At 44.2% G+C, this 22,571-nt stretch overlaps 3 protein-coding genes across 4 annotated transcripts; 1 reads left to right on the forward strand and 2 right to left on the reverse strand.

The window, feature by feature from the left end:
- Nucleotides 1-170: 170 nt before the first annotated feature.
- On the reverse strand, nucleotides 171-2,987 carry mdh1b (malate dehydrogenase 1B, NAD (soluble)). Its single transcript, XM_034612264.1, has 10 exons — nucleotides 2,630-2,987; nucleotides 2,435-2,547; nucleotides 2,181-2,315; nucleotides 1,960-2,102; nucleotides 1,709-1,877; nucleotides 1,252-1,636; nucleotides 1,018-1,159; nucleotides 585-760; nucleotides 350-486; nucleotides 171-270 (listed from the first exon to the last, which is right to left on the reverse strand). Exons 1-8 carry the CDS (start codon nucleotides 2,649-2,651, stop codon nucleotides 637-639), a joined length of 1,233 nt encoding a protein of 410 aa, XP_034468155.1. The 5' UTR covers nucleotides 2,652-2,987; the 3' UTR covers nucleotides 171-270; nucleotides 350-486; nucleotides 585-636.
- A 136-nt stretch (nucleotides 2,988-3,123) lies between these two features.
- On the forward strand, nucleotides 3,124-7,744 carry fastkd2 (FAST kinase domains 2). Of its 2 annotated transcripts, XM_034612199.1 has the most exons (12): nucleotides 3,124-3,378; nucleotides 3,496-4,211; nucleotides 4,304-4,407; nucleotides 4,574-4,682; nucleotides 4,832-4,955; nucleotides 5,151-5,290; nucleotides 5,489-5,661; nucleotides 5,977-6,140; nucleotides 6,421-6,657; nucleotides 6,782-6,875; nucleotides 7,223-7,337; nucleotides 7,530-7,744. In XM_034612199.1, exons 2-12 carry the CDS (start codon nucleotides 3,576-3,578, stop codon nucleotides 7,650-7,652), a joined length of 2,019 nt encoding a protein of 672 aa, XP_034468090.1. In that variant the 5' UTR covers nucleotides 3,124-3,378; nucleotides 3,496-3,575; the 3' UTR covers nucleotides 7,653-7,744. The 2 variants fall into 2 exon arrangements, with proteins under 2 accessions (XP_034468090.1, XP_034468081.1); XM_034612190.1 differs by having other exon boundaries at nucleotides 3,124-4,211.
- Nucleotides 7,745-9,120: 1,376 nt separating this feature from the next.
- si:dkey-1h24.6 lies at nucleotides 9,121-11,338 on the reverse strand. The gene is made up of 4 exons (XM_034612282.1): nucleotides 11,099-11,338; nucleotides 9,950-10,276; nucleotides 9,700-9,851; nucleotides 9,121-9,411 (listed from the first exon to the last, which is right to left on the reverse strand). Exons 1-4 carry the CDS (start codon nucleotides 11,190-11,192, stop codon nucleotides 9,298-9,300), a joined length of 687 nt encoding a protein of 228 aa, XP_034468173.1. The 5' UTR covers nucleotides 11,193-11,338; the 3' UTR covers nucleotides 9,121-9,297.
- Nucleotides 11,339-22,571: the final 11,233 nt, after the last annotated feature.

Consider the following 22,571-nt stretch of genomic DNA (forward strand, 5'->3'; position numbering starts at 1 on the left):
CCATAAAGAACTCAGTTTGATCTTTTACATCTAGACATAACAGCTGTGGGTGAGTTTCACAAAGTGAGAAAAAGATTTGTTGTCATTAAATCGGTCAAATAAAACTGCAACTCCATATGTGAAACTGAAGAGAATAAAAGAACAAACTGAAACAAACATAAGATGTGGTGCTGGAATTTCTACATCCTATGTAAAACCTGTGTTTTTCATCTGTTTTAATGTCTCTCAGATGTCCTGCTCATCAAAATCTTCTGATCCAAGTTCTCTTTCCTGGAAAAGAAAAATTGACTTTCAGCAAATTAGAAACAACATATTGTCGCTGTGAAAGTATTTCTGGAGCTTCACAAACCTGCAGAAGTTCACTCGCAGAAACCTGAAGTCTCTCGTTCAGCTCGTAACCAACAGGCACATTAAACAGGGACCATTTATCATCTGTGAAGGTAACTGGAACTGAGAGGACGATGCCATCTGGGAGATTGAAGCAGCCTGCGAGTAGCCAAAAACAATCCCCTTTAAACTCTGGCTTGTCAGTAATAGAGGTTAATATGGAATGGGCGTTTGCCCGTCAGGACGAGTGTTTCTACCTGGACATAGTACACCCAGAGAGAAGACTCTATCTGGGACTGCACTCGCCGTTCAAGCCCTCAAGATTGTGAGGACCCCATTGGCGTTGGACATGGCAGATGCCTGGCAGGTCTTTGCAGCCACAGCTGCACGCTGACATCGAACCAAGTCTTGAAAGTTTGTCTCCAACCATTTTCTGGAGGGGAGACGGAGATTATTGGCTTTTTGGCATCTCCCAGCACAAACAATGGCACAGATATATGTCACAGCAGGGTCAGGTTTGGTAAGCAGTATTGTAATGTGATAGTAGACCTGTGCTTGATCTTATCATATTCTGTTTTAGCCTGCCGAAGTGCAAGTTAATACAAGGTAACATCTTTCACCTAGTGTAAGATGATCTCAAATAACCTTTTATTAATGCTTAAAATAATGAAAGTTATTAATGTAACAAACCTGTCATGGAAGATCTTCAGGATGGGCTGGGAAAAGAAAGCTGGTCCTATAATTGCCCCATCGAAGTTGTAAACCGTTGTCCTCTGCAGGTCAATATAGAAACTACCACTGATATTTCCCCACACGTAGACATCTGTGATATCTAGAGAAGAAGAAAAGGGCAGAATTATTTTGTCTTGCGTGAAACGTGCTCGTGCTAGAATGCGACAGAAGTCGGTCATTTAAATGAGCTACCTGACGCCATAACTTTCAGCTTCTTTGACAGTAGAGACCTTGCTTCATTTTCCAGGTGGGTTGCCATGGCGACAAATCGGTGGCTCTCAATAGAGCAAGCATTGTCCAAAAGGATAGAGCATCTCAGGTTGACAAATGAGTCACCGGACACGATAACCTTCACCTCCTCGTTTGCCCTTGTGTCGATCAGTCGTCCGTACTCGTTGTAGATTTCAGAGATTTCATTTATCCTCTTCTCTTTCTTTTCCTGCTCATCGGCATTCACTGCATCGCTGTCATAAGACCAGCTCTCATCAGAGCAGCTCTCATCAGACCAGCTCTCATCCAGGAGGAGGATGACATCCGCTCCTTGGAAGGCTTGCTCCAGATCTGTGTGAACGCTCACCTGTGAATAAATATGTTTGAGTGGCTTTGTTTTCCTTGGGATTTAATGAAAGAAAAAGTATAAGTACTGCACCTGATGGAGCATAGGGATTGCCAGGTCCTCCACCGCAATCTTCAGCGCCTGCAGGCCCTCCTCGTCACCCTCCAGGTCCAGGAGGTGAAGGCTGATTACAGAAACAAGGGGGAACACCTCAGCAGAGAGCAAGTTGGGGATCAGGAAGTGGCTGGTTGGGCTGAGAGCACTGGAGAGACATTTTTACACCCAATCTGTCAACTGAGAAAACAAGTGAAGTGGAGCAAAATGGATTTATCCAACTAACCCACCTGCAGATCCACAGGTGAAGAGGTTTGATGAGGCTGAGGCGGTGCTTCTCCTCCTCCATGAGGATCATCTTGGCCTCCAGATTCTCTGCTGCAATACTCAGCATCGTATCCATGGTCATGTCAGATGTGATGTTGTAGTATTCCTACACGATTAAAGACTGATTGAAGAACTTTGCGTGTCTGGATTGTCTGATTTTAGAGGTGACATTACTTCTTTTTACCTGACAGTGCTGAACGAAGTCACTGAAGCCCCCTAGGAGCATCCCTTTTCCCCCTTGCTCCACCAGCTCCCTCCAAACCATAGGGGAATCCTCGTGTTTCCAGTTATTTGTTTTGCAAGTGGCATCCAGCCATTCCTACCAGAGACAGACAGAGGTTATACTACTACTACTACTACTATTACTACTGCTGCTACTACTACTACTACTACTACTACAACTACTGCCACTACTACTACAGCTAATAATAATAATACCTTCCAGTCATCTGGGAGGATGGAGATCTTATGGATACTGAAGTTCGGCAGACATCGATGCAGAGCGTCCGCTAAAAGTTCCGCTTTGGCATAATAAGGACAGTCCGTTTGACCTGGAGATATTAAATTATAAGAATAAGAAACGCGATGGTTTCATACACAGTTAAATGCTAAAATGTCAACATCCAACTTTACCAGCAAGCACGAATTTAGCCATTCTTCCCCAGTAAGGGCGAACTCAAATCGTGGCAGCGAGGCACTTCCGGTGTCAACAAAACCTGCCACTGATATGTAAAGGTAGCTGCCTTTGATGCCACATGGTTTGGTAGCTGCCTTTGATGCCACACGGTTTGGAGGTAAACTGTGATAAACCAAAGGAAGATGTAAAGTTGTATCCTTGCCTTATATTCTACATAGGATGGTGAAAAACAGCCGCGGCGTTGGTTGCTAGGAAACGGCGGGTGCTGCGCTTATTTGAGTCCGTGTCGGAAACGCCACAAAAAACATCAACAATAAATACATCTAAATACACAAAGGCCTGCTATTTAACAATTTTTAAATATTGAATTAATACAAACAAATATAAATCGTATATGTCAAGTGTTTAACATTAAAAAACAATAGCTATTTCTTTTATTTTTAGTTTGGCAGTGTTAGAGGCGTACTAAGTTTACAGAGGGACCAAATATGGCGGCGCACACAGGAACAAGCGTGTTGTGAAGATGGTCGCTCACTGATGTTGCTGCTTTTTTCTTCGCTAAAGGACTTTAATGATCAAATGTGAAGTTATTATTACCAGTTATTTGTACGCTAAGACTCACAAGGTAGGAGGCATCGTTTAGCTAACCTATGCTAACGTGATTAGCCACTTTTTGATAACCCGGAGGAAGGAGGCTGTTGACCTTGTTGGCAGCTCGGTCACAGCACTTTGTTTTACTCTATTCGTACGTATTTATTATATAATATAACAGACTGTAACTGCTAGGGAGTTATTGATGCTAAATGAGGGATAGTTGTGTTTATTTAACCTAAATTTCACAGCCTCTACGCACGTTGGATAGTAGCTTCTTCATCCGGACAGGATTCCTGAAATCAACTTGGATTTTCACCCTTTCATTGGCCCCTAAGTCATCAGAGGACAATGTCTGTGTGGGTGACCGAGGAGGTGCTGAGGTGGTCCCTCCGCTTCTGCAGCCGCACATCTCAGGTGATGCAGCGCGGTCTCCTAGCGACAGCATCACCCAGAGACACAGCTCACATCTGGGGCCCGAGGCAGAGCCAGACGTGCCTGCACATGAGTTCTGTCAGGTCAGCGAGGTTTTATTCACGGGGGGCTGCCCACACTGAGGGTTCGGAGGTGAAGAAGCCGGTCTCCTCTTCTCCACCGGCTGATTCTTCACTATCTGATAAAAGCCAGTCTGTGGTGACCGCCTCGGGACAGAAACCGACGAAGTCCCCTTTCTTTGGCCACCTGCAGCGCTGTGGCTCCCCGTCAGACGTGTTGGACCTCACCTGTCAGTACGCGCCCACGGTTCGACAGGTCAGCAGCTGCCTGACCCACATGTGGACCTCCACCAAGAAGATGACCGACGAGCAGCGGCGCTGCGAGCTGCAGCTGATGTTCGAGCATCCCGAATTTGACAAGCTGCTGCAAATGGCCTTGAAGGAGGTGGGGCTCATGCGCGGTGAAGATGTGGCGTATACTCTCCTGAGCATGGTCAATCTGGGTGTGCCTCAAAGCAGCCGTGTGGTCCAGACGTTTCTCCGAGTCTGTCAGGTGAGCAGTCCAGCAAGCAAAGATGTTTTCCTACTTGGAATATTTTTGTATTGTTGTTGTTCATCAATATGTGTTTTCTTGTCCACTTACAGGAGAAACTGAATGATTTTGATGAGAAGAGTCTGTCCATCTTGGCTTCCTGTCTGGAACACATGGAGAGCAGCGCCAATGTCGGTGCACTGAAGGAGGGCATGAGGTACAGCTAGTCAAATACAAGATGCAAGAGTTCCTTCATAAAATACAAACCTTCCAGCCTCTGGGATATCCAAACATTATCAAACAAAACTTAATTTCCTTGTTCTAAATAAGAATAGATTTATTTTTCAGATTAATTCACATTCTTTATTGTGGCTATATCCTAGGCTGGTGGTCGAGGCTCGTCTTCCCAGAATCCAGCATGTCATGTCCCTGCAGACCATGATGCGCATGCTGGGGAAGGATGCCCCGCTGAACCTCAAACGGAAACTAGAGGTCTGATCAAGAGTCTTGTTTTTGACCATATTAGGTGCTCATCCGCCTGTCAGTGTGATTCTAACAGTTTTCCATCTAACTCAGCTGTATATATTTTAACCTGTATCTGACTCTATTCCATTTTGATATTTGTTTTGTTTTTTTTACAGAGAAAGGCTTTATCAATGTCAGACCAGTTCAGCCTTCCCAACACCCAGCACATGATCTCTACAATGGCCACAATGGGCTTCTACTCCAAACCACTGCTGGACATCTGTAGTAAGAAGATCATAGGTAAAAAAATATTCCACAGGAGAAAATTATTAAATGCTTTGGTTACTATGGTTACAAAGTTGGAAACCACCTTGTCATGGTTTGCAGAATTGTTAGAAGAGAATAATTTGAATATTGGGACTATTATCTTTGGACGTCTATGTTAAAGTCTTACCACGGTGCTTTCCCGCTTTCCACATCTGTCCTCTCTCGTAGAAAACATCCACGGAGTCCCCTTCAACCGATTGTTCGCTGTGCTGCACTCCTGTCGGGAGCTGCAGTACAGAAACTTGGACCTGCTCACTGCCATTTCCGACTATGTCACCTCCACGATTGACATATGGACCAACAAACAGGTGCTGAAACACACAGCTGTCTCCTAATCCCTTTTTGTTAAATGTTAAATATGGGGTTTGTCCTCTGTAGTGTATTTTATAAACAAACATCTAAAGACAACTCTAGATTTGGAGCTGTGTATGCCAATTGCCTGTTTCTGTGTCTTTGCTGTACTGTTTTTCACCGTTACTCTTTGTACTTCTCTCCTGTCTAACCAGATGCTCCTCTTCCTCTCCGTGTTTGAGAACCTCGCCTTCTCTCCTGCATCCTTAATGGACGCATTTGTTGAGAAGGTGATCGCCCGCCCAGATGACCTGACACTCAAAGACCTTCTCTGTGTCCTGAAGGTGTACTCGTCTCTTAACTACGATCTGCAGCAGCACAGACAACAGTAGGTCACTCGCATGTCTCCAACTTTCAAATTTTATTTGACTATGTGTCATTTACCACATTAATAAAGCCAAGTAGTACTGAATTAATTATTTTCAATTTAAAAGATAGGATTAGTCCTAATAGTTATTGGGGAATTATGAAGTGAATTTTGTCTTTAGTGAAATCAATTAATTTACAGAAAAGGCAACAGAAAGCAATTTTCTACAGTATCTGGTCTCAGTTGAACACTGTGGTTTAAAGTAGCAGATGAACAATCCTATAATACTTTATACATGGTTTAATGTGTATGTTGGGTTTCATTTTGCTGCTCCAGGTTCCTGGATGGTCTCACTCAGGTCCTGGAGTCCTATCTGCCCAAGATGTCTGGGTTTGGGCTTTTAAAGGCTGTTTTCCATCTGTGTCTACTGGGCCACTTCCCCTCGGCACCTCTGGAGCAGCTCCTGCAGAATAGCACGATGGAGCAGTTCAACACTACACGTGAGACACTGAACACACGCATGCACAGTTTATTGTGGGGATGCTGAGTCAACACTATAGTTTTCTTGGTCTCATCCTATTCATGGTTCTTCTTCTGTACATTTTTCAGTTTCTAACTACTCCCACATACCTCAACTGATTTCAACCTTTTAAACATCAATATTACTGGCGTCATTTAGCAAAGTATTTCATTTTCAGCATTCAGGAAAAGCAAAATTCATTTCCTTTTCATTTGAATTGTTTAATTTCATCCATTTCAACTTCTTCTATTTCTCCCCAGCGTTGAAAATTCTCCCGAGCCAGAATAGAATGTTTCAGACAATAGACCTGTGCCTCCGTCTCGACCGTCCCCCTCTCCCTCATCCCCTGACTGTCCCGCCATCCTTACTGGGAGACCCCACCCCCTGCAGTCCGTCAGTCAACCAGTGGCTCTCGCAATGTTTGCAGAGTGTGTTGGAGGACCAGGCTGACACGATGCTGCAGGAGGCAGTGATGGTGGAGAACTTCTACCTCATAGGTAAAGAGGATCTTCGTGATGCAGTGAATCCATTTTTTGTTTGGTGATGTCATTTTGCTCTGTAACTTCCACTACGCAGTGATTTTCATTACAAAATGTGTAATGTGTGTGTTTTGTATCTCAGATGCCGTGATAACCAAACCTCTGTCAAACCAAACCTCGGTGCCTGAAGGCATTAGTGAAGGAGAAGCGTTGTCTCCACCAGAGAGCAGGCAGAGGTAAGAAATCCGCTCCGATGTCAGAAATGAACAAACGCAATCATCAGCAAATCTCTGCAGTGTTTTGTTCCATTGCACTTACAAAGAGGATGTGTGGAGGTTTTGTTCTGATAATATCAGGCTGTGACGCATGGAGTTAACTGGATATGCAACAAAAAAGAAAATGTAAAGAGCTCACCATGGCACTGAATTGTGTTTTACATGTACACTGTTTTTAACTATTGTATTATTATTAACTTGTACTACATCTACACCTGCTCTTTCAGTTTCATCCTGTCTTGCCTGTTCCTAAATTAAAATGTTGAGCCTTTTTAAAAGCTGATAAACCCTTTTTCTTCTTCTCCTAGGTTTGCTGTCATTTACGCACCAAAGTCAGTTTTTTGCTACAGTACCTCCAATCCTCGTGGTTCCCTGGCGATAAAGCTTCGCCATCTGAAGATCTTGGGATATAACCCTGTTCTGGTGAGACTATGAAATTATCACAGTTTGATTTTGGCTAATTTTAGGAATTACAGAATCCTCATATCTGGAGGGAAGTAAGAATTACAGTTGCAAATTTTTGTAACCACAAACATTGCTGTGGATTTCTGCAATGTCAGTGTGTTGACTGCATCTCAGTGATAACAAGATTTATATTGTTTTACCAAAATCCAGGTATTGGAGCATGAGCTGCAGTCTGTGTCTGAGGAAAAGAGGACGGAGTTCCTCAGGGAACAGATTTATCCAGAACACCACAGGTCAGACACACAACCGCAAATGGAGCAACTACAATCCTGAAGACAGATGTCGGTGTTAAATGGATGCAACCATCATAAATTTACATCTTATTGCTTTGTAAACAAGAAAATAAATTAATGAAGTGTATAAAATGTACGTGGTCTCTGGAAAACTTGATCTGAAAATACTGAAAAAAGGACTGTTTGTATTCCTAAAGCAAGACAAAAACTGCTTGAATTTCAATTTAATTACATTACATTTCATTTAGCTGACGCTTTTATCCAAAGCGACGTACAATAAGTGCATTCAACCATGAGGGTACAAACCCAGAACAACAAGAATAGAGAAAGTACAATTTCTTCGAAAAAGCAAAACTACAAAGTGCTATAAGTAAGTGCCATTTTAAGTGCTACTAAATTGTTAGTTTTCATTTTAATCATGTGCTTCATCCATAAATTCAAAATAAAATGAATTATTTTAGACTGGGATTTGTTTTTACCATTAAATTGTCAGTACCAGTGATAAGAAGGGGTTTTAGAGTTTAGAGTTACAAATGATGGCGTGGCTGACGACGGTGCAGACAAACTCATCTCAGCTTTCCCATCTTATCAGACAGGAGCTGTGCCCCAAAAGTCCAAACCCATCCACTGAGCTGACTATCCTGATTATAAGGGGATATAATGTTAGGTTGGAACTCTGAAAAGTTGAGAACCACTGATTTAAAAAAAAAAAAAAGAAAAACACCTCCTGATGAAGGCAACAGATCTATTGAATATTCCTCCGGCTTAATTGGAGGAGTGACTGTGGGGGAAGGAAATGTTCTTTTCTTACAATACGGCTAAAAAATTCGACAGAAACAACACGTCAATCTTGCTGAGCAGATGAGTAAAACCAATGCGGCTGAACGAAACCGAAAAAAAACCTGTGTGCGCTTGCAGTAGCTGCACAGAAACTGCAAGGTGAGCAAGGTAAAGGTAAAGTCCCTTTGATGCCACCACGTTTGCAGAAAGTACGAGAAGGGGGGTGGTAGTAAGTGGAGGAAGACAGGAAGTGGTGCAGATTGTTGTTCTTTGATGTGTTCGCCTCTCGTCGTCATTTATCTGATTCTCATCAACCTCAGTGACGTTGACTCTGAGAAAACACGGTCTACTGTTACTGTTTTCACAGATATAAGAGCATGGAAAAAGTGTCAGGTTGATGGTAATTTATGTTTTTTGACACCGTAGCTTTTAGAGGCCCCCTGGTGTTTTTTATTTGGAAGTAATGGTCTCTGATGCACTCAGATTTACGAGCTGAATGAGCCGCTTGCGGTTTAAATCCCCTCATTTACTCACCGCCGTCTGCTTTGACCACAGAGATGGGGGTTACAACTAGGGGAGGGGGGGGGGGGGGGGGGTGTTGGTGGTGTGTGTGTGTGTGTGTGTGTGTGTGTGAGAGAGAGAGTGTGAGAAACAGGCAGAGACAATGAGGACACGGCACAGGAAGCAAGCGAAACCAAAACAGTTAATTTATTGTTTTTTTTTACAGCTACAGCTGCAAAGGGAACTGCTGCTTTTTGCTGTGTAGACACGACAAGCGTGATTTACTCTTAAAGAAAACCCCATCACAATAATGTTCTTTTCCAAACAAGCTACAAGGACGTCCCTTCTTTTTATACATAAGTAGTGGGCATAGTTGTGAAAATGGTCAGAGGACGTGTGTGAGATCAGAAGTGTCGTGGTATTGGTTTCTGAATCCCTCTTTTCTTCCTGCCGTCCCTCATTCCTCTGGGTTTGGTGTTCATGTAATCACTCTGGGAAGCTTCGTTTCTCATCCTGACCTGGAAGACACATGAAGAAAACATTCATGACACATCTCAATGTTGTACTAGTAAGAACCAAATATTCCACAGACTGCATTTCCGGCTCAGGGGAGCAGCTCCGGCTCATTTTGAATACTCCCACATCTCTATTTATTTCTATTCTCTTTACTTTGATTTTTTCTTTCAATTTCACAGTTTTGATCGGACAGCTCTTCGGGAACATTACCCAGTGTATAAATTAATTGTATGTACTTCTTGGTATATATTTTATATTTCAAACTCCTCAGTGTCAGAGGAATATCATACCCAGATGACGATGGCAATGACGGTGACAGTTCCGCTGTAGATGCTTAGAAGTGCAACCATCGGAATCCAAATCCAGTCAAATCCTCGGCTTGGATTATCATCACAGTGACTGCTGTCTTTACTGGTGTCTTTCTTGAACCTGCAGGGGTGTCCTGGAAGAAAGCATTTCCAGGAAATATCCAGTGTACCGTTATAGTGTGCACACCAATGTATAAACATGCACTTTCCATCAAAACGTATCTATATTTACCTTCTACAAGGATCATCCCAGCACTGTGTACTGTTTTCAGGGGAGGAGGGAACATAACGAGGCTCTCACATCTGTAGGTACCATAGCTGCTCTCAGTCACTCTGGTGAGAACGAAATCCATGGATTTCTGCCGTATGTTCTCCACTTCCACGCCAACCCTGGTGTAGAGCGACGTGCATTTCAGCGTGTTGTTTTCACGGGTGCATGTGACGTTGGAAATCAGTTCATGCTCCTTGAAAAGTTTGAATATAATTTCGTCTGCAGTCACGTTTGGGCACGTCACAGACACGTTTTCTCTGCCGGGTACGCAGACAGCCTTCAGCCGCACTGGAGAGGAAAAATATAAATATGCGATGTGTCAGTTTAAGACATTTTTCCACAGTATAATGCAGCGTTGTGTTTGCTGTTGCTGTAAACAGAGTCAGGATAAAACCTAGGGCCAAACAACTTTTCAAAGAAAATGGCTTCTGACTGCTGCATCTACTGATGAATTTACTTGAATTTAATTCCCCAGAACTGAAATTCAGGCTTTAAAACTCGTCATTTCACAGCAACCCACATGGAATATATTAGACAACGGTCTGATCACGTTTAGTGCACCTCTGTTAACCAGCCTCACTTTCACACATTCACATGGAAAACAGAAATCTGCCATTTGAGTGGCATATGACTCAGAAGGTTGTGGTTTAGGTGAGGCAGTTCCTGGTTTTGTGTGTTATTGACTTATTGTAAGTCGCTTTGGATAAAAGCGTCAGCTAAATGTAATGTAATGTAATGTGTGTTTTAGTGTTGAAACGAAGGCAAAGGGTTATTTGATATTCCTCTGTTGACCTCTGTTGATTTATTCAGCCATTTTAACTACTGGTGAACTGGTTAGACATGAGGATATGTTCATTGTAAGCTATAGAGAAACAGAGGTACTTTCAGCTCTGACTGTTCCTGTTGTATGTGTTTAAACTTAACTGAATAGCAGTTAAAGTAAAAAAATACCACTTCTGCAACTTCAAAATAGACTAATCTGCCTGTTCACTGTGCAGAGACTGAGGAATGCTCACCACAGTGTTCACAAACAAAACCAAACTGTCCCACGCATGCACAGGAAATTCTCTCGTTTCGATAAACTACCTGTGCCATAATGTAAAAACTTACCATTGCAGGGGCATGTGTTCGGAGACACATGAGTGGCACATGATAACCTGCAGCCCAGCAGCATCAGGAACGTCCAGCCAACGCTCGTCCTCATCTCTCGCAGCGTGAGTGTGAACTTGCCTCCAACAGAAGAATAATGTCCCACAAGGCTTTTCCCCTCATCACATTAAAACCTGAAGATCATCCAACAGCAAGCTACACGAGCCGTGCATGCGTCCCACTGATGGTAAAACATCGACTGAACCCTCACACACTCTTGAGGGAAAACATCCTGTTTGAGAAAACACCTCCTCTTATGAAGTTTCCGTTCTCTCCCAGTGTGACCTTATAATGTGAGATTATGATCATATGTTCATTTACCACCAGGGGATCCCAAACTTTTTTCCGCCTGATCCCCAAAATTACTGCACTGTGTTGCTGATGCTGTCACTAGTTTGCCATAATCACCTTATGGGTCATGTGCGGATGAAAATCAGAAGTATACCAACATATTTTGTTATTTGCATAGTTTTATTTTATATTTAAGTACAATTTCTTTCCGTTTTGGTAACAATTGTGGCTAAAGAATGTCTTGCATGTTGCAACCTTTGCGAAGCACTGATTTACACCACAAGCCCATTGATAGTTCTGTTCCTATTGCTGTGCATGTGATTCAAGGCCGTTTTTTGTAAGTTGGGGTAAAATCTCATGCGCTTTATAATTGCAACTAATGCACAATGGTAATAGTAGTTATTAAGCAGATTTGTGCAGTAAAACAACTTGGAATCATTGTGAATTTGTGTTTTTGCAATGCACATAAAGGCCTTTCTGTAGTTGATTTTATTAACCTATTATAAACCTATTTTAAACAACATTTTAAAACTCCTGGTTTCCTGTGAATGCATGAACTATAATTTAAAAACACTTTTGCATGTAAGAGGCAGAACCTGGTCGTAATCTGTCACTGTGAATATGTGTATTTACTGCTGAGTAGCCTTGGGAGGAGTTGAACGTTGCTGTCCCAGTGTGTGTGACCAGAAGTGCGATGACCCGGTGTTCCAATGCAACCGAGCAAAGTATACTGAACACAGCGAGTGACGAGTGCCAAACAGATATCAAACTGGTTTCAAGTGACATTTGCGTGGCGGCCAAAAGTGTCATCATCACGTCACTAAAACAGTTTTAGAGAAGTGAACGAGAAACGGTCTCAACACTCTGAATATGAGTCAATCAGTTAGGCATCATTATCTTTTTTTTAAAAGCACATAGAAGTATCTACACTATGGCTTTGAGAAGAAAGTGCAATGTGTGTCTTGGTCCACTAGATGGCAACAAATCATTGTATTTTGATCAGTCTGTTGCTAAATTGCTATAAAAGCAAGAAATCTAAAAGTATTCTTCTCTATGATTCTTACTATTTCTAGTTTTGTGCAGGATTTACAGACTAAGAGCAGGGATTAGAGGCCATACAAATATGAACTTTGTGTGGCAACACATGGTGACAGATTCATTGTGAAGTGGGGATTATAGCATTCCCAAAAAAATGTTGTCTGATGAAGGGGATTGTCGGCTTCGTAATGCCATGTGTCCATATGGATAACACGCAATAATCTCTTAATCTGGTACATGTCCCTTTTGTCTGGCGGTGGTGTCTTTAGGGGACGGTCTGCGATAACCCATCTTTAAAAAAATTATATTTTAAAAATGTTATTCTTAAAGGAATGATAGTAATAATGATTAGGGATGGGCAATACAAAAAATCATCAATATACATCAATATAAGGCTTTTGCTTTGTGAAAGCACAGTGAGGAGGTTTAATTCTTTTATAATTTAACTATATATTAAAGGTTTACATGATTAATCTACCTCAGATTTCTAAAATGTTTCTTTGCTCATAATAAAGAGTTTAAAACCAGAACCTTCACCTAGGAGCAAATATAAGTATTTAAATAATCAAATAACAATAATGGGACATTTTTAGTGCTCAATATCGATATCGACTGACAGGAACATTTTATCGATATAATTTTATTTATTTGTATCTTCCTCTACCTCTTCTTCCTCCTCTTTTTCCTCTTCTTATGATGATGATTATTATTATTATAGAGGGAATAGCTGCTGGATGCTGCAAGAATTAGAAAAAATCTATAAAATCAAGTAAAGATAAACAGAGGCAGTAAATGTGACTAACAAAGGATTCTCTTTTTATCGTGTGTGATTTTATTTTCTCCTCCAGCTAATCAAACTAAAAATGCTTTTAAAAATTAAAATGTGTGATCAACCCTGGAGGAGTGTCGTTCTTTCCCACGGGCCGTGAAGGCAGCGGCGGCTCCTCTGGGCTGGACAGGAAACGACGGAGCTCCTCAGCGTGTCTGCTGCTCGGCTCCGGGAGGGAAGAATGGGACACGGCGACGGGACGAGGCAGCGTGTGAAGACATGAAGACGTGAAGACAACGGTCTGCTTCTAAAACCAACCCCGGCGTCTTTATCACAACTGATAAAACGCACTTAAAAGCCCGGGACGTCTCCGCTATTCTCCCTTAAACCCCCGAGGGCTGGAGGGAGATTTCGCTCCCGTTGGAAAACGCAGCCTCTTCTTTGTGGACTCATTTTTCCCTGTGAGTACGTTTTCCCGTTTTCTTTCTCTCACACCTTTTATTTGTCTTTTCCACACTAATTTCACACTCGTGCTTAAAATGTCAACACATATAAATGTCGAGGTAATCATGTGTTAGTCCCACAATGGAAGGGAGGGAGGGAGGGAGGGGGGTTGCAAGTTTAGGATGCTAACGACGGGGCAGCCCACCCATCTTTGATTTCTGTACCCGGGGGAAAGTGGATGTTTGTGGCCACTAACTGGCTAAATGTGGGGTGTGTGGGTGTATTGAGGTGGGGGGTGTTTGCATGCCCCCCCATCTATGCGGCCATTGAACAAGCCCTTTTCTTTTGGGGAGGGGAGGGAGGGGAGGGGGGCTTTACATTTGAACGTGAGCCCATTGTTGTGGTGTATTTGCCCCCCCACCCCCCAAAAGACCCGACCTGGGTCCGGGTGGAGGTCTCTCTCCACTCCCCTCCTCTGCCTCCAGCTCCAGGGATGGACGCAGCCTCCACCCCGTGCAGCGGCAGCAGCCTCCGGGTAATGGCCGATGGTTTTGTCGCGGTTGTGTTTATACATCTCACAGGAAACACCCTCTTTTCTTTTTTAACGCCTTTATTCGTATGTAAGATAAATGCTCATCTCTGTGAGGGGGGTTCGGGTTGAGCTCGTCATGCGCTGCCTTCCCTTCCTTCGCAGCGGGGTTCGAATCCCCTTTGTTGGACGATGACGCCGGCAGCATCCAGTCTGACCAGTGGCCATCGCCAGTCCAATGCTAACACCCACCTCATGCTAGTCGAGCTAGCTCTGCAGTGTTTTTTAGCTTTTCTGGGTTGAAAACACCTCCTCGGTGCAGTCTGGTGGGAAAGTCACTGCTCAAACATGTTGTGTTTACATTCAAATCATTGTAAATGAGTGGAGGGAGCTCAGATGAAGTGTCGTCCCCCCAGACAGTAACACAGGCTGGATGATGACCCCTCCATTGACCGTGGGGTTGAAAGGTCATTTAGCAGAGGAGCTGCACACCATGCCACTGTCTGGCTGTTTCCCACATGGGCCCAGGTCCTCACCCAGTGAACATCAACTGTGTGTGTGTGTTGGTTTTTTTTTCAGCTAAAGGGTTAGTGCACCCTGATGAAATGTTTGGTGAACTATCCCTTTAAACATAGACCTCATGTGGACCAACGTCCAGTCCAGATGAGGCAAAACTTAATTTCTGAGCTTGTTAAGGTTGTATGTGAATGGGTCATGGATAGGTTCCTGGATAAGGTTTTGGTTGGGCTGTCAACGAATGAAGCTCAACGCAAAGTCCTAATTAGTGTTGCTGTGCAAACCTGTGTGTGCACATACTGGTTTTTGTTGCCTCTCGAGGACCTTTTCCATCATAAACACTGACCTTTTCAGGACCAGCAGACTAAGTGGAGTCCAAAATCTCCTTCATATGAGGTAAATGTCTGAGGTTCTGGTTACATTTAAAATTCAGATGTAAATGATGATGAGGTGAAGGTTAGGGTTAGGCATGAATTGGTCATGGATAAGTTTACGGATAAGGATTTGGTTAAGCTGTCAATGAAGAGTAGCTGTGCAACCCTAGGGTGTGCGTTCTCGTTTTTGTTGCCTCTCAAGGACCTTTTCCATCATAAACACTGACCTTTTCAGGACCAGTAGACTTCATGGAGACCTTGTCCTAATGAGGCCAAACTACATTTCTCAGGTTCTGGTTGTTGTTAGGGATGAGATGTGGTTAGGCATTAATTTGTCATGGTTTAAGGTTGAGTTGGTGTTAAAATGCAGCACCCAAAATCCAACCATAGAAGGAAACCAATAAATCAATATATTAATAAAATAAATGAACAAACTGATTAAGAACATCTGACAGTTAAGTACTGAGGGAAAACGGTTAAGATTAGGGATAAGGTTTTGTTAGGCTGTCCACAATGAATGGAAGTCAATGCAAAGTCTTATTAGGGATGTGTGTATTTTGTTTTATTTGCACTACCAATGCCAGAGTGTTAGCTCTATCTCTTCAGTTGAAGGGTGAATACAGCAAAACAAACATAATGTGCTCCAAAAAAGCCACTAAGAAGCCACTTGTCCCGTCCTTTCTTCCCCGCACTGTGGCGTCATAATAGACCCTCTGTGTCCCCCCCGGGCCACGCTCGATTTGCACCCACAAAGCACCAGACGAGGAGCACATTATTTTAGGCATCGAGACAGCGCAGCGACAATGCGACCCTCTCGCTTGCCTTGCAGTCAATGGGGTTGAAAATAACCACTGGCCTTCTGGTCGCCCCCTTCGCCCTCAGGCAGATGCCTTTAAAGCTTGTTATGTTTTTTTGCAAGAGGGTTTGGAGTCAGATTTCCCCCGACTGACACGAGATGATGAAAGTAAATGTACGATGCCCCAGAGCACATCTGGAAACCCCAGTGATGCGTTGTTTTTGTTCTTTTTGGGCATTGTTATACTGTGGCTTGGTTTCCTGTGCCATGTCCCCATTATGAATGTTGTTTTTTAAGAACCTTAATGATCATACTGGTTTTAGAAAAGGGCAAGAAAATATTTGCTGTTTTTGACACCAGAGGCTTGTTTTTGAGTTTATTTAAGGCCTGTGGCTGAATTTCAACAGGTAGTTGAAGCAAAAGCAGATGTTTTTCAGCATCATCGCTCTGTGAAGCCGATGATGCACAAACATGTAAACAACTTGAAAGGTAGGGAGAGTAAGGACATGCAGTGTATGATGCTGCGTGTAATGAGATCATTATCCTGAAGCCGCTGCATTCAGCTCAGTCATGGATTACATTTCTAGCCTCAGAGCTAAAACATATGTTCGAACAGAGCGTGTCAGTCAGTTCACTGCCCCTGTTTTTAAAAGCACATGTAAAGAATTTTTCAGCTCCTAGTGAAAAGAGAACCCAGGGACGAGGGAGGGGTATCCATATATATTTTGGAAGAAGACTCTGCTCTAAATACATAACCAGTAACATGGTTTTCTCATTTGTCCGCTCTCGTCTTGTTTTGCCAAACGTGGAATGGAAGAAGAAGAAGAAAAACCCCATCTGCTTTCCTCCTTCCATTCCTCTGCTTCCATTTTTTTCTTCCGCTTGATTTCCTCGGGATGTAAGTTGATTAGATGTGAAAAACAGTTGTCAGAGAAATTTTGGACTTGAGGAATGATCCCCAGAGACTGTGTATGTTCGCAGAGGGATTTGAAAGCTATTCTCGGTGTTTGTGTGTGTGTCTGTGTGCGTGCTGCTCCGTCCGTCTGTCAGCGCTTTCCCGGCTCTGCTGTGCGAGCTGCCATGTCTGACCTCTGCCCATCCATCCCAACCCCTGTCTGTGGGCATAAGACAGTGCCGCACAAAAGCTCAAAAGATGAGAGGGTGGGGTGGGGGGCGGCGATGGTGGTCGGTGTAAGTTTACAGGTTGTGTTACAGCTGCCGCGGGTGTAGGTGGGTAAAGGTGGAGAGCAGGGGTTTGGGAGGATGGCACTTCAAACGGAGCTTTCAGACGCGCCGGAGGGGAGAGAGGGTAACCTGATATTCCACAGTGATAGGAGCGTCTTGGACTTCTGGTCGGGGGACTGGAGAAGATAAAGGCCACCAGCTGCACCAGGGCTCGGCCTCATGATGTGTGTGTGTGTGTGTGTGTGTGTGTGTGTGTGTGTGCGTGTGCGTGCACGCGCACGCGTGCACGCGAGAGAGAGAGAGAAAGTAGCTGCGTGTCATTCCACCTGGGTGTGTCCCCCCCTCCACTTGTCGCGGGCACATGGTCCCTGCTTGTATAGGGCCTTGTTCTGGTAACATTTTGCTGACCTTTGGCGGCAGCTGCCCCTGCCATTTGGAAACAAAGACAAATGGTTAACCAGCCCGTCTGTGGCCTCCGAAGCCTCGCCTCTTCCACATAGCATGTTGCTCTTCCTGTTGGCCTTTTCGTGCACATTTAGAAACTTGCACAAATGCCCTCAATTACAGGAAATGAATTGTTTAAAGCTTCATAATGCAGCCTTTTCTTTCGTGGTGATTGATTTCTGGTCCTCTGCAAGGGAGACTTTTTTTCACCGACCCCACGTACACCCACGTGGAGGCGTGGTGAATCCGTCCCCTTTGCTGGATCATTCGCTTGAGCTGTATCAGTGTATGGACGAGGCAGCGCCTATGCTCCGCCTGCACCGCTGATCGGAGTGGGCAGAAGGAGGGCATGATCTCGGCCCTCGCTCAAGCGCACAGGGCATACACCGCTTTGCAAAGACAACGGAAGATACCAACGGTGATGATTGACCTACAATCGGATCTCCGTGCCATGTGAGTTTTTCATATCTGTGCCAGTGGGCGGTGAGCGTTTTTCTCCCGGAATAGATAAAAAGTGATAGTTCTGTCCCTTTACTCTTCGTCCTCTTGTTCTGGCTGCATTGCATCTTGGTCCATGGGGGCTCTTGTCATCGGAGGAACTGATCCTTCTCCGTCTTTAATGTTGGATTTCCCTGTGTATGATTCGGCACTTGGAAAAAACAACGTGGGTCTAGAAATAAGCCCGTCAATTTTTCAGGCTGTATTTACAAACTACTTCTTCCATTACGTGTTTTCCTATATTTTATCTCATCTGTTATGATAAATGTCCAACCTGTTGTATTAATTCATTAGCTGTCTCTTTTGTTTGCTGCTGCTTTCACTGAACAGTTTGTTTAAGCAGCTTAGGCAGCTATTAATCAGTGTGACTTTGACAGTGGCAGGTGGCTGACTCATCGCATGGCTGCTACTGTATTATAGAAGGTCTGTTTCGTTCAGTGCCATCAGGGGTCTTTGTTAATTCATCAGGAAATGGAGGGTGCTGTAAGAATTACCTCTGTGGTGGAGTTGGTGCTCGTAGTCATGCAGTCCAGCATGATCAGCACCTGTGACTGCCACAATGCCTCCAGGCGCTTTTCCTCTGTTTTTTGTGCTCCTATCCGTCAGTTAAGTAATCACCCTGAAATTGATCCCAACATCCAAGGTGGGGAAGGGGGAATCTCATCCCAGTGGGAATTCTCAACCAGAATTCCTGCAGTAGCATCAGATATCAGCGAGGAGAGGGTGGAGCGGAGGAGGTGATTTATGGTATTGTGTTTCTTCCCCTGCGTCCACAGCAAAGTACAGTTGCAGCTCCACCGCAGAAGTTACGGGACGGGTTGATGGATGGGACGGCCTGTCTGCGAAGATGGACAGCCTTTAGATGTGGGCCAGGCATAATGGAGAGCACACAAAATGCTAAAGGCAGGCAGGAGTGCTTTAGAGGGAATATTGTTATGAGCCCACAAAGTGCTAAGTCACAGGAAATGCACATGCGGTGCTGTGCTTCTGCAGCCACGGTGTAGAAAATGTGCAGTATCGACTGGGGGTGATGTATGATCTGTCGTTTGTAGGAATTCCATATGCAAGGAGAAAGCTGATTAATTTCCTTACTCTCGTTATTGCTTTCACGTGCACTTTTTTGCTCCTTTAACTGAATTAAATAGAATTCCCAGTCCTTTGCAGGCAGCAGATCACGGCCATGGTTGTAGTCTTGGATAAACGTGAGGAGTTCCTGTGTCCTCTCGGTTCCCCGTCTGATCAGAGTTCAGTCGGTTCTCATGAAAACATAACAGCAGATTGCGTGTCTGTGTGCGCCGGGTTGTTTGTGTTTGTTTGCAGTCTCTGGTAACACTTACAGTCCAGCATAGCGATGGTTTGAGGGAGAACCACACCACACACGCAGGGATACAAATAAATTTGTTTCCCCTCACCCCACTGTGAAATGCCTGCCTCTTGGCCTAAAATGTTCAGGTGACCCCTGTTTAGACGAGTTTATGGCTCTCTAACCAGTTCCATTCCATAGGATTCAGTTGTATTTACTTCCCGGTGTACACACTAACAATAGTGACATTATCAGAAAACGTCAGGGATGCAGTGATTGCAGTGTTCCTTCCTGGCATCACATTGTATCGGGGGGTGTTGTGTTTGTGTGTGTGGTTACAGAAGCAGTGGCATACGTCTGAATCACTGGAACAAACAAATATCTTGGCATGCATGGAAAATAGATTCCAGACCTGAGGATACACTGGATTTAAGTTGTCATCTATTTGAATTGTAGCCCCAGAAGGATTCCTTTAAATCACGTACATACACTGACGGCAAAAACAGACTCGTCCCTATGTGATTTAAAAGCTCCAACTGTTTCTGTTTTCATTTTAAGCTTTGAACAAGCAATACAGCAAAAACTAGCTCTGAAATGTCTTGTTTTGTCATTAAATATGCACTTTAGCCTACCCCCCCCCCCACCCCCTCCTCAGATCTTTAACTACAATCTAACCCATAATCATGAAAGTTGCTCATGTAGCTACACTCTCCAGGCAGCATCTGGTGAAACCTCAAGCAGTGGAAACGAGAGGGCTTGGAAAGCAGCCCGCCCTCGTCACATTGCCCGCTCAGTGCCTCCCAAGCCAAGAGCCAAGAACCACAAGGTTCGACGCACATCGCCATGTCACTGGTGACCGAGCTGGCTGCCAGAAAAAAGTCAAGGGGGAGGTGGAGGAACACCTGTGAGGAAGAGGGTGATAATGTGAGAGGGTGAGAGGAGGAGGAGGAGGAGGAGAGCGCATGAGAGCGCATGAGAGACAAGTTTATGAGAACCAATAAAATGTTCTTCTTTGCTGCTGATGTCATGTGAAATAAAAACGGGTTTGGAAACGCTGAGGTCATCCTTCACTTTTCCTCCATCAATGTCCGCAAGTCGCACTTTTTCACAACACTTGGCTTCAAGCTCGTGTTCCGCGTTTACTGTACAGATCGATGCTGCCAGGATTCTCTGTTATTTTTCCTTCTTTTTAACATCAGGGTTCATGCGGGACACTGAAGGAATGTAGGAGGTTCAGACAGTCACTGCAGTGACCTACAACGCAGAGAGGATCCAAGGAGAACAGCCGTCGTAGTAGTGGATTGACACATCTTTTTGGGAGAATCCCCTGTCTGTCGCTCAGACCTTCAGGCCTAATCTCACAAAATAGTGCTCTGTGTGTGTGCAAGTGCGTGCTTTTGCCAAATCTCATTCACTAATACCCTTGCAGCTCTCCCACTGAGCCCGAGCCCCTATTGACTGGGTTAAGTTAGTGGCTGAGTAGCTTGCTAATCTCTCTCTGCTCCGCTGATCTTCACTCTCTAGTGATTCCTGATTATTTCGGTCCACGTGCCACACAGGCAACTCGGTGACCGAATTGACATCTGCCCCCGAGTTTGGCACCATGTCCAACTTTAATGCTGTGGGGAGCCGTCATTAGCATATTTGCGGCCAGCCAGCTTGACCCCCTCGCCCCCAACTGCTGTTACAGAACGAAACGACGTGAATGAGATGTGTGATTTGATTTCTGTCTTTGAGCTGCTTTGTGCGAGCCGTGCTAATGAGTCGTGGTGCTATGAATGAAAATGGTTCAAAATGCTGCATCAAAAAATACTATTTTGATCCAACGGAAGAGCAACGGGTCCAAATGTGGACTAACACAAGAGGCATTTGATCACGTACCCATGAACCCCACAGGGGACCCCCATCAGACCCCACTGGCCATCGTGGGAACATTCCTGATGCAGCATTATTCCATAATTCCCACCATGTGTGGTTTTTCCAGAGCCGTGTGCTCCCTGCCCGGACCGTGGAGAATCCCACTGAGGAGGGGAGATCAGCTCCTTGTAATTGCAACCAGACGTCACTGTGTGCGAGTGGAAACAGCCGAGGTAGTCTGTAAACAGAGGGTCAGTTCTGTGACACCCTCACCACAGGTTAGAGCTAATAAAAGCACAGACACTCAGTTTTCATATGTATGATTTCCTTTATTGAGATTTGACATTTGAAGAGGACTTTCTGAAGAGGTCAGGCAGTCCACTGTGGAAGGATTGCTTCTTTAGAGTTGCACTTGACTTGGTGTAAGAGCTGATCAATACTAATGCTCCTTCCCTGTGAGGAGGGGTTTTGTAGATGTCCATCCTTCAGCTGACTGATGCTGTATCTCAGTGCCCTAACAAGAGCGTTCAGGGTCACTGATGAGGCCTCAGCCTGCTCTGAAACCGGATTAAGAGGCTGTTTGCCGTTTTCCGATCAATAAATCTTGCTGCATCAAGCCACTGTTGTACAGATCGGTGTTGAATAAGGGAGCAGATATGTTTCGTGTTGTGAAACAGAGGCGACTAGCAGATTATCACGTCGAACAGTCTTTGCCTCGCCGTATCACAGAGACGCATCACATATCCAGATGAGCAGCAACACAAGAATGAGAGGAATGCATCTCTCGTGATTTATCTGTAGCCTGTGTTGCGTCACTATAACGTGGTGTTTCTGCTTTTTTGTGCAGAACAGGCTTCCATCTCTGTTTATAGATTATTATGTGGTTGTATTTTAGTCTTTGTATGTTGTCTGCAGGGTTATATTACAGCAATATTATATAGTCTTACATTAATACAATACTTTGCTACCACCTTGCATGATTATGATAAATATACAAGTGGTATTTTTAAGGTTACTGTTTGTAGGGTGCTACAGTTTGTAGTGTTTTTAATAAGCTCACCTTCCCTTGTGAATTTTATTGGATTAGATTCTGCTGTATGGTCCTAAACCCAGGTTTTATAACTGGAGTCTTACTTTGACAATCCCTCTTATCGTTTATTATGACTAATACCAGTCCATGTATTACTTTCTGTATGAGCACCATATACAGTAGATATCTGACAAACATATCGTGCATGTAGCTCTGTCTGATTCCTGCTTACTCATTCGCTGGGCTTTCCCTACAACAATCCAGTCTTTCTTTTCCCGCTGTGACATCATCACCGCCCCCTGCCCTCCTTCCCACTTCCTGCCCTGACAGGAAATGAGCCACCCCAAAGCTTTGCCATAA

Source organism: Hippoglossus hippoglossus, chromosome 2 (genome assembly GCF_009819705.1).
Source record: "Hippoglossus hippoglossus isolate fHipHip1 chromosome 2, fHipHip1.pri, whole genome shotgun sequence".
NCBI classification, from domain to species: Eukaryota; Metazoa; Chordata; class Actinopteri; order Pleuronectiformes; family Pleuronectidae; genus Hippoglossus; species Hippoglossus hippoglossus.

Excerpts from the sequence above, each read along its gene's own strand:
- mdh1b (XM_034612264.1), bottom strand. The coding sequence starts at position 2,651 with ATGGCTAAATTCGTGCTTGCTG. Across the intron at positions 2,316-2,434 it reads TCCTCCCAGATGACTGGAAG|GAATGGCTGGATGCCACTTG; the intron begins GTATTATTATTA and ends TGTCTCTGGTAG. Across the intron at positions 761-1,017 it reads CTGAAGATCTTCCATGACAG|AAAATGGTTGGAGACAAACT; the intron begins GTTTGTTACATT and ends TCTCCCCTCCAG.
- fastkd2 (XM_034612190.1), top strand. The coding sequence starts at position 3,576 with ATGTCTGTGTGGGTGACCGAGGAGGTGCTGAGGTGGTCCCTCCGCTTC. Across the intron at positions 4,212-4,303 it reads CGTTTCTCCGAGTCTGTCAG|GAGAAACTGAATGATTTTGA; the intron begins GTGAGCAGTCCA and ends GTCCACTTACAG. Across the intron at positions 4,956-5,150 it reads CTGTAGTAAGAAGATCATAG|AAAACATCCACGGAGTCCCC; the intron begins GTAAAAAAATAT and ends CCTCTCTCGTAG.
- si:dkey-1h24.6 (XM_034612282.1), bottom strand. The coding sequence starts at position 11,192 with ATGAGGACGAGCGTTGGCTGGACGTTCCTGATGCTGCTGGGCTGCAGG. Across the intron at positions 10,277-11,098 it reads GAACACATGCCCCTGCAATG|TGCGGCTGAAGGCTGTCTGC; the intron begins GTAAGTTTTTAC and ends TTTCCTCTCCAG. Across the intron at positions 9,852-9,949 it reads TGGGATGATCCTTGTAGAAG|GACACCCCTGCAGGTTCAAG; the intron begins GTAAATATAGAT and ends GCTTTCTTCCAG.